At 41.1% G+C, this 10,597-nt stretch overlaps 1 protein-coding gene across 1 annotated transcript; it reads left to right on the top strand.

The window, feature by feature from the left end:
* The first annotated feature begins 652 nt into the window (after positions 1-652).
* UHRF1 (ubiquitin like with PHD and ring finger domains 1) lies at positions 653-10,597 on the top strand. Its single transcript, XM_009284049.1, has 15 exons — positions 653-916; positions 1,701-1,873; positions 2,322-2,537; positions 3,760-3,866; positions 4,051-4,237; positions 4,978-5,101; positions 5,189-5,296; positions 6,123-6,227; positions 7,109-7,215; positions 8,056-8,218; positions 8,321-8,458; positions 8,848-8,955; positions 9,088-9,237; positions 9,584-9,682; positions 10,379-10,597. The coding sequence occupies exons 1-15, from the start codon at positions 653-655 to the stop codon at positions 10,523-10,525; spliced, it is 2,196 nt and encodes a 731-aa protein (XP_009282324.1). The 3' UTR covers positions 10,526-10,597.

The raw sequence follows: 10,597 nt of genomic DNA, 5'->3' as shown, positions 1-10,597 counted from the left end.
AAAAAGTGATTGGGAAGTTTCAAGTTGAATTGAATCTTTTTTGATTTTACTTTCAATGGAAAAATTGTGTGCTTGCCCGGAGAAAAGTAGGTGATTAACTCTTTGGCTTCTCCTTAATGCCACATTTAACAGAGCGATGTTGTAAAAATAATCTGGAACATACACAATTACAATATAAAGACCGGTTTGTGTTGATGTTCCTGTTATGGGATGTGTCTGAATTAAGGGAGAAAGAACTTCTGAGTTTGTAGGTAATGTGGAATTATTTTTCAGTCCCGATAGGAATGTAGGGGATCTGTAGCTCTTTAAGTCCTTCTTCCCAGAATTGGTATTTCTAGGGAATGTACTGCAAACCTTTTCAGATCTCCTAGAACGCAGTGGCTTAATCTGGGTAGCAAGTCTACCACAGCGTGGAAGTCTTGTTCTCCTAGCTGGTAGAGTCCGTTGAAAAAAGAACGTTTTAAATACTTATAGATTGTTATTCGTACTAACCGTGATGCTGAAGAACTGCCAAGTTCCTTGATTGTTAATGGTTTTCAAGCAATGTGGTCTGTCTTGGCACGTAGCGACAATTACAGCATGATGGGTGGTTTTGAATTGGAAAACCTCCGTGGAGTGAAATAACCAGATTATTTTGATGCTTTCCCTGTAGATGGAAGATGGTCACTCCCTTTTCGATTACAGCGTTGGACTGAATGATATTGTTCAACTCTTGGTCAGACAAAGCCCAGCAGTGCTTCCTGCTGTTAGTAAGGAAAAGGATTCCGAACTCTCCGACACAGACTCTGGCTGTGGCTCAGGCCAAAGCGAATCTGACAAAAGCTCTCACAATGGAGAAGGTGCCATGGAACTGGAGGGACAGCCGAGCACAGCGGCGCAGCCTGACTGGACTGACCCGGGATTTGGTCTCTATAAGGTGAGTCATTAAAAAAACCAAAGATTACTTAAAACTGCACTTCAGGAGGGGAATTGTTTCTCTGCAGCTGAGAATTTCTGAAAATCTTTTTCATGCCCCAATTGCACGGGTGTTTTGTGTGGTTTTTTTGTTTGTTTTTTTTTACTCTTAAACCCTCCAACAACAAACAAAAAAGTACCAACCAACCCACAAACCAATTAAATGCAGCGTGTTGTAGGTCAAAATACTTTATTTTTCATTTTATCCTTTTAACTAAAACTACAATACGTTAATTGCCTTGGGGGGAAAAAAAAAAAGCATGCAGGGTGCCTGTTTTGATTTAAAAAATTTTCCCAATATTTTTGCTTGGAGTCACTGCATTTGTCAAAGCTGACACTTTCTTGAATGAACAAAAGAAAATCTCAACCAGCTGTTCAGAATCATTTTACTTCTCTGTTTCAATGGATTTTATTACAGATCTAGTGATGTCTTTGCCAGACTATGAGCAAGACGGTTCTGAAAGTCTGTTACAGACTGACTGACAGTGGTTTGTACTAGATAGGAAAGCTGTTTGGACACAGGTTGGTGTAGAATGGATTTTTAGCCTTAGAGGTTCAGCCTGAGAAGACTGTAGGGGTGCACAACAGGATCAGGAGGGCAAAAGCAATCTTAATTTTTGAGGTGACCTGTTAAAGATCTTGGCAACAGTGACGTTCTTGAGATGGTCAAATCTTCAAGTAGACTTGGAGATTAATGCTGAAGTGGAAAACCCATTTTGGTGAGCTGTATGCTTTGCTTTGTGTAGATCAATGACTTGGTCGATGCTCGAGATATGAATATGGGAGCATGGTTTGAAGCCCAGGTTGTAAATGTAACCAGAAAAAAACCTACCAATGAATCAGCTGACAGTTGCACAGATCCCGATCAGCCGACAACCATTCCCGAAGAAGATGTAATATACCACGTGAAGTATGAAGAGTGAGTTTTGTTACCTTCTTGGGCTAATAAAGTCGTTTGGATCATGATGTTGATGGGAAGTGTTATTGTAGACATCCATAAGGTAAAACAGAACTGGGCTGACAGAGTAATTGCATTACTGAGCCCTGTTAACTGTAAGTTTGTCTTACAGTTGGAGTTCCAACTGCATTCCAACTGGAATTCCAGTGGGCTGGAATCATGCTTTTAGAAGTATAAAATGCCGTTGTCCAAGTTTTAAACGGGGTACAATAGTAGCAAAGTTCGACTGCCCGATTCTGCCTGTGTCTGCGTGGGAGAAGGCGGTTTTATTCTCGATGGTGTTCTTGTATGTTGTGTGACATCGGTTCTTAAATCGACCTGTCTGGATAAAATCTATCACTTATAACAACTTGTGATGTTGAATCTGATTTCTCTTCTCTGTCCCTCCGTGCCTCCCTTCTACTTCAAGTTATCCAGAGAATGGAGTTGTAGAATTGAGTTCGAATGATGTACGGGCTCGTGCACGGACTATTTTGAAGTGGCACCAGCTAGAAGTAGGACAGGTGGTGATGGTCAACTATAATCCCGATGAACCAAAAGAGAGAGGTTTTTGGTACGATGCGGAGATTCTGCAAAAAAGGGAAACAAAAATGATCAGAGAGATAAATGCAAAGATCTTACTTGGGTAAGCAAATTCATAATGTGGAATAAATTGAATTCCCCAACGCTACTTAAACTTCCATGAGGTCTGAGTGACTCTGCTGAAAAAAATGGTGCAACAGAAGTGCTGGGGAGGGCTGAGAAGCTGGGCTGTCCTTTTTGGGCGACTGACTTCATCATACTGCACTTTTGGTTAACTTCCACTGGAGGAATTGGACGCTGATCTGTGGATTCACATAATGCCGGGAGGATGCGAAGCCCCGTATTCGCTAAGAGGCGAAGAATTGTTTACTGTGTTAACTATCCATAATGGGTTTACAAAAACTTCAGTGTAATATTTTGTGCTAGATATGATAATCTAGACTGAACCCTCACTTTATAAAGATGACGAAAAATTACTCCAGTTCTCTCCTAAAGGAGAAAATGAGCCTATGTATAAGGGACTCTCAACTTCAGGGGGAAAAAAGAGTGTGTGTGTGTATATATATAATTTTTTTTTTTTTTAAAGTGTCAGATAAAATTTTTGTGGGGTTGCCACAATATTCCCCCTTTTTCCTCTCACCACAGTGATTTTGACTTTTTAACGATAAAATATGAGAAGAGTTAGTCTGAAAGAGGGAGAACAGTTACTAATGATAAAATGAATGCTACAAGTGCCTGGATTCTCATTGAGAGAAGAAGGGGTGCACTTTAATTGCATGAACATGATTTGATTCGTGGTGATGCTGTCACGCCACTGTCCCAGATCATGTGCTACTGTAACAGGTTTCTTGTGATACAGGACTAATACCAGACCATTTTTTTTTTTTTTTTTTTTTTTTAGTGTGTGTGTGTATATATATAATTTTTTTTTTTTTTAAAGTGTCAGATAAAATTTTTGTGGGGTTGCCACAATATTCCCCCTTTTTCCTCTCACCACAGTGATTTTGACTTTTTAACGATAAAATATGAGAAGAGTTAGTCTGAAAGAGGGAGAACAGTTACTAATGATAAAATGAATGCTACAAGTGCCTGGATTCTCATTGAGAGAAGAAGGGGTGCACTTTAATTGCATGAACATGATTTGATTCGTGGTGATGCTGTCACGCCACTGTCCCAGATCATGTGCTACTGTAACAGGTTTCTTGTGATACAGGACTAATACCAGACCAGTCTGCATTGCCGATGTACATGCGCAGCTGTGAATTCATGCTGTATGATGCTTTCAAAGTATGATCCCTTTGACTTTTATCAACTTCTCCTTATAGGGATGCTGGTGATTCCTTGAATGACTGCACAATTACGTTAGTGGATGAAATTTATAAAATTGAAGAACCAGGCAGTGCTTGTCCAATTAGTGCCAGTCCATTAAAACGTGAGTGTTGCATAGTTCTTGCATGTCTCAGTCTTCCCTTGTGATATTCTGCTAATTGGCTTTGTGAGGATCAAAGGTCTAAGAGTTCCAAGACTCTTGTAGCTGTGACTCCTTTGACCGTTTCCAGCGTATCTTGGCACCTGCTGGAGTCTGAAGGAGACTGTGGTTTCTTTTTTGCTAACAGGACAAAATGGACCTGTGTGTAAAGCTTGTAAGGACAACCCGAACAAGACCTGCAGAATTTGTGCTTGCCATATCTGTGGAGGTAAACAAGATCCAGATAAACAGCTAATGTGTGATGAGTGTGATATGGCTTTCCACATCTACTGCCTCAACCCTCCCCTTAGTAGTATTCCAGATGATGAGGATTGGTAAGTTCTAAGTATGCGTGTGTGGTGTCGCAATTACCGTCTAATTAGGAGCAGAAAGCGAGGTCTAGGGCTTCGTGCTGTCCTTAGGTGGCAATATTGTGACTGTACGAGGTGAAGAGATGTTTGTGTGTGTGTTGTTTGGGTTTTTTTATAGGACTTCATAGCTTTTCTTGAGCATCAGTTTAGTGAGAGTATGTTTTAAGGCAGTGGCTTTCAAACTTCTCTTCCTAGTTTTGGGATCTATATGCCTATTCAAAGAGAACTGGAGCTACCTATAAACCAAACGCAAACCTGATGCCAGGAGGCCTAACTTGTATGATGGTTTTTGAGTCACTTACAGGTAGTCCACAGGACCCAGGACCATATTAGGCTGGCGATATATGCTGTTTTATATATGAAATATGTATGGTGATAGAGAGAGATATATAGATAGTGAAATATACCTATCTATATACATCTAGATAGTGAAATATACTGTTTTATTCCTCGTGTCCTGTTTCAGCATTTTATACAATGATTTTTATGATACAGCTGATTTCCTGACACATCTGCAATGGCTCAGAAGATTGTGCAAGGACACTAGCTAATACAGGTTTAATTCCAGTATGGAGAGTTGTTTCAGTGTCCTGTCTAGTTTCACATGGGGAAACTGTAACATTATAACTCAGTATGTTTTGAGGAGATTCTCTTTTAATTTAAGGCTTTGCTGCTAGTTAATTTTCATTGACTGGTGACTTTAGGTATTGCCCTGAATGTCGAAATGATGCAAGTGAGGTGGTTTTAGCAGGAGAGAAATTAAAAGAAAGTAAAAAGAAACAAAAGATGGCATCCGCTAATTCATCCTCGCGGAGAGACTGGGGCAAGGTCAGTTCAAAAGCCGTTTTATTTTGAAGAATAGCATGTGTTAGTTCCTTGTAATTCTTGGCTGATTGGTCTTGCTCTTTGAAACAGGGCATGGCATGTGTTGGTCGCACAAAGGAATGTACCATTGTCCCTTCGAACCACTATGGACCAATTCCTGGGATTCCGGTTGGCACCATGTGGAAGTTCAGAGTTCAGGTATGAAGCTGAACCCTGGCCTGAGCCACTGTAGGGAAAAATGGGAATGATCCAGCTCTTACAAGAAACCTGAAACAGTTAATCTTGGAGTGTGTATGTCACTGGATATGTAAGTGCAGAAAGGAAAGAATTCTGGCTTTGTCTAGATCAAGTGTTCCATAACTAATGCTGCATTGTCCGGCCATTTCAAGTGGTGTGGTTTTTCTTTTTTTTTTTTTTTTCTCCTTTAGTGCTTTTTTTGGTAACTCAAAAACCCCAAACCAAACATATTTGTTTCCAGCAGTTTGTCCTGGAGATGTGTAGTGTCTCCCACTTGTTCTCCCGGTAAAGGTCTCTCTCAAATATCGCAATATATTAAGAAGAAGGTTTTCTCAGCCTGTTAGAAAGTTGAGAAGCAGCACTGACCTATCATGATCTTGTTTTCAAGCATTAGGCGAAGGTTGCTATTGCAAGTCTTTCAAAACCAGTGCCGTTATACAATCGTTTAATTTTAATATCTATATTATTATTAAATTCCCGGAGCTTTTTAATAAGCAATCTCAGTGAGAAAGATCCAAATTTCTAAATTTGCATCACAAAAGAAAAAAATCCACGTGTTCAACTTACTGAAATATTCAACAGCTTATTTTTTAGAAGTGTTTTTCTTTTTCTTTCCTCTACCTGGAGCTTTTTGGAGGATAGTGGCGAGAACACAGTTTCACCCTGTAATGTATGCAAAACAAATCTGAAATAGTACTATTAGTTAATTTAGTTCCAAGATGGGTGGTCATATTGTTCGTAGCCTGTTGACAGCAGTTGCCTAGCAAAGTGGGTTTTTTTCTTTCAGGTGAGCGAATCCGGTGTTCACAGGCCCCACGTGGCGGGTATACATGGCAGAAGTAATGATGGCGCCTATTCCTTGGTTCTGGCAGGAGGCTATGAAGATGACATAGTAAGTGAATCTTGATTATTTATGCCTGAGAACCAACCTACCTTGTAGTTAAAACAAAGACTTGGCCTTAGTTATTTTTTACACTATATCAGACACTTCCCCATCTTGACGATACTTATATTCTTCAGAAGAAAACTAGGCAAAGGAAAACTACAGGCCGGTAATACGTGCCAACCTGAGAAACGGGATCATCTACATTAAGTTGTAGATGTCCATCTGTCAGCTTTTAATCCAAGAGTCCTTAGCTGCCTTTTCAGGGTCTCCATTGCATCCACAGTTTGAACAGAGTCTCATGGTATATGCTGCCAGATCTTCCTGCGTCAGAAGAGTGTTCGGAACAAAACTAGGGACAGAGGTCCTACTTCTGAATATACCGTTTGGTTCTGCTCGCCGAACCTAACCCTTACTAGGCTGTACCAGGCTCTACTGCTCATTCTTCTTGCGTGTTGCTAGCCTGCACCCCCTTACCCCGAGCGCCTGTTAGAACTCGCGTAGAACAGACAGCCGGGAATCTCAGTAGTCGTTCCAAGTCGTAATTCTGACTGCAAGGTCATGTAACAGCGTGAGTGCTGAGGCACAAGTTACGTTACCCTTGTCTGGAACACGCCCCTGCTCTTCCAAGCAGATCCTGTGCGAGTGGTGTGCCGCTCTTGGCAGAGGTCTCCGCACCCTTAAGGTGTGTGACAAGGCAACAGTTGTCACCCTGACTCTTCTCTCTTGGCAATATAAGAGAGGGCCATAGACCGAGTCTGGGAGCTTAAATGCAGGAAGCATCTTTCCTTTTTTGAGAATACCATATTAAAGCTACCTGATTAAAAGACTCTTCTGCTTTTATTGAATTACTTTTGTGAATGTGTCGAAACCATCCATATACGTTTCAGGATCATGGAAATTCCTTCACATATACAGGGAGCGGAGGGCGTGATCTTTCTGGAAACAAGCGCACAGCGGAACAGTCTTGTGATCAAAAACTCACCAACATGAACAGGTTGGCAACATTTGCGCTCCGTTCCTAACCTTAGTAGCTGGCAATCTGTCAACCTGAAAAATTGTTTGTCCTGTTTGTATCAAAAGAAACTGGCTAAGTGGAAAAACTGTCAAAATTAGGTTTCGACTGTGTTGTAGGCTGCGGATCGGTTGCACAATGGAAATGCTTCTTACAGTGCACTATAAGTGAAACAGAATTGTAAATGGTATTAATCTCACACTTAATATTGACTGAAACTTAAGGAACAGGGTAGTAAATTAGCGTAGAAGTTTTCATTCTCTCTCCTGCAGACCTTTGCAGTCACTGGTCACCTTGGGAGACCAGATCATTTGTAATTCTGAACTGTTATTCTTACAAGTAAGTGTGGACTTGAGTGGAGGAGGTGGTCCGTGCAATTACATTAGGGTAATGTAATGAACAATCAGCGTATTTAAAGTGTGGTCCCCAGTCAGGAGGCTTAATTACTATCTCCCGGAGTTCTTAGTGTTATACAAGATACATAAAAGTGTTACCATTTAAGACAAACAAACAAAAGCCTGGCTACATCCTTTTTCCTCGGAAGGGACTCAGAAGGGGCTACTTCTGTATCTGCAAAGAGGCAGTAGCTTCCAGTTTTTTGGTAGCCGTTGCTGTGGTTCAGCACAGTGCCAGTCCGCTGCTACTCTTAGCATTGTACTCAACTGTATCAATGCGTTGCTCTGAGTAAAATAGTATAGTTTTAAATTTATTACTTCTTAGTAGCTGGTTTACCATGCAAGCTTTGCTTTGCTTTATCCTCCCTCTGCTTCTGAAGAGTTCGGCCTGGTAAATACACTAAATTGATTGGACTTTCTCTTGTAGAGCTCTGGCTCTGAATTGCAGTGCCCCCATCAATGACAAAAATGGAGCTGAAGCCAAGGACTGGAGAGCTGGGAAGCCGGTCCGAGTGGTGAGGAACGTAAAAGGAGGCAAACATAGTAAATATGCTCCTGTAGAAGGGAACAGATATGATGGAATATATAAGGTAAGAAGGATTTGAATTTGCCTGCTGAATTAGGGAAAGATAATGTGGTTGTGGCCAAGGGGTTTTTATAGTGTATGATGGACTTGCATCTGACTTTTTTAGGTTGTGAAATACTGGCCCGAGACAGGGAAATCTGGATTTTTAGTGTGGCGTTACTTACTTAGGAGGGATGATGAAGAACCTGCTCCTTGGACCAAAGAAGGAAAGGACAGGATGAAAAAGCTTGGCCTAACAATGCAGGTACTCTTTCAGAACATCATCAGGGTTACCCTGGACAATGAACTTGATGGATAGCAGGAGTTCTTCTATTATACGTTCTTATTGAGGATGATCCTTGCGTAAGAATCCAGACAGCCCCCCCTTGGACTGAGGGGGACACAAGTGCTCTCAGTCTTGGGGGTTGTTTGTTTTCTTTTTACATCAGGAGGCTAAATGGACAAAACTCACTTTCTTGTGTAGAATTTCTATAGTCTGAGTAAGTGCTTTGCAAGAGCAGGGATCTATTGCTTAAAATAGAGAACCCCTGGAGCAGTTCTCCAGAGGTCGTTCTTCCGACCCGTAACAGTCTGCAAGTCTATGAACTGGTGTGTTTGCATCGGATGCTTTTTGTTTTGTGTTTTTTCCTGTAGTATCCTGAAGGGTATTTGGAAGCTGTTGCAAACAAAGATAAGGAAAAAGAAAATAATGGAGAAGATGATTTTGATACCCCAGGGAAAGGAAAGAGGAAAAGGAAATCAGCAGGTTTGTGGAGTAGGCAAGTGGATATAGAAAGCCTTGTAGGTTTTTGTGCATTTTACCTACTTACTCTTTTCTGGTGGCTTTTTGTTTGTTCGTTTAAAAAGTTGTTGTGTTTTCTTTCAGGTGGGGAGGAAAAACTCATTACCTCTCCTACAGGGACTCCAAAGAAAACTAAAGTTGAGCCATACAAGCTGACATCTCAGCAAAAATCTCTTATAAAAAGTGATGAAGCCAATGAAAAACTGTGGAATGAAGTACTAGAAGCTCTCAAAGATGGACCGGTATATCGTGCTTTCCCCCCCCAGTAATAAAGTGGCAGCTAACTAGCGTACTGTCCCTAGGCACAAACCTCTTGGCTGCACTGAAGTAACAGCCTCAGACCTATAGCGTTCTTTTAGTGTAGACATCCACAGCATAACTTTAAAGCACTGTATTTGAGGTCAGTAAGAAGACAGTGATGAGAACTTGTTTAATGTAACTATTTCTTTCCTTGCTGAGCTTTGTAGAAAAACTTCCTGTGACTACAGTAATCCCTTGCATTTAACGTGGGGTGGGGTGGTTTTTTTTTTTTGGCTGTATCTTTCAGAAGGTAGTAGCAATAAGTTGATTCAAATGTTCTCTTTACAGAAATTTCTAAATAAAGTTGAAGAGGCCTTCTTGTGTATTTGCTGTCAGGAGGTTGTGTTTCGGCCAGTCACAACTGTATGCCAACACAACGTGTGCAAGGTGAGTCATCGATACGACTCTTCTGTCGAGTTCTGTTGAGCCAACGAGCCTTGAGCTGACTTCTTTAGTGGTGAGAGAGAGGTGGGGGCTGTCGGGGGGGTTGGTTGGTTTGGGTTTTTTGCCAGTAGTTAGTCTTTGTCCTGGTTTTGGCTGGGTTTATATGTGAAAACTTTGATTTGATGAAAGTTCTTTGCTGCAGAAAAGTCTGTGCTTCAAAGAAAGTTCCACTATTGCATTGCTACTATCAGATTCTTTCAAAAGATGACGAGAGCTTCTCTGTAATACTGCTAGGTGACATTGATGGATTTGACAGTGTTACAGTGTGTGCGGGTTTGTTTTGTTTTTTGAAGAATGATGTGAAGTGTTTTTGCAGAAGCCCCAACAGCCTTTAACAGCTGCAGGGGAATTCTTGATCTTTAGAAATGTACTTGAATGAAATATCTCTACCATATACCTAAATACTGTGTCCATGACTAACGTGCTCTGTTGAAGTGCATGTGCTATTGCACGTGATGAAGGAAGCTTTCTCTCCCAACCGCCAGCCTTGCATTGCTCTCGGCCTTTCTCAGCTCTTGTCAATACCTGGGTGAACTGGGATATAAAAGGAATCTCATTCCCTCCAGTGGGGGCTTTGTAGGATAAACTAAACTGCACGTCTCTCTTCCTTAACCAATTCTTTTTTTCGGTCTTTCCCAGGATTGTTTGGATAGATCCTTCAAAGCTGATGTGTACAGTTGTCCAGCCTGCCGCTACGATCTTGGCAAAAATTATACCATGCAAGTGAATGAAACACTGCAGACCGTTCTAACTCAGCTCTTTCCTGGATATGGCAGTGGACGGTGATTCTGTAAAGCACTTCTAATTTTCTTTTGTTCAAACGTATTAATGGGTTTTCAGTGGGTAATTTAAAAAAAA

This window comes from Aptenodytes forsteri, unplaced genomic scaffold (genome assembly GCF_000699145.1).
Source record: "Aptenodytes forsteri isolate BGI_AS27 unplaced genomic scaffold, ASM69914v1 Scaffold471, whole genome shotgun sequence".
Taxonomy (NCBI): Eukaryota; Metazoa; Chordata; class Aves; order Sphenisciformes; family Spheniscidae; genus Aptenodytes; species Aptenodytes forsteri.
This window is presented reverse-complemented; position numbering and strand designations above follow the sequence as displayed.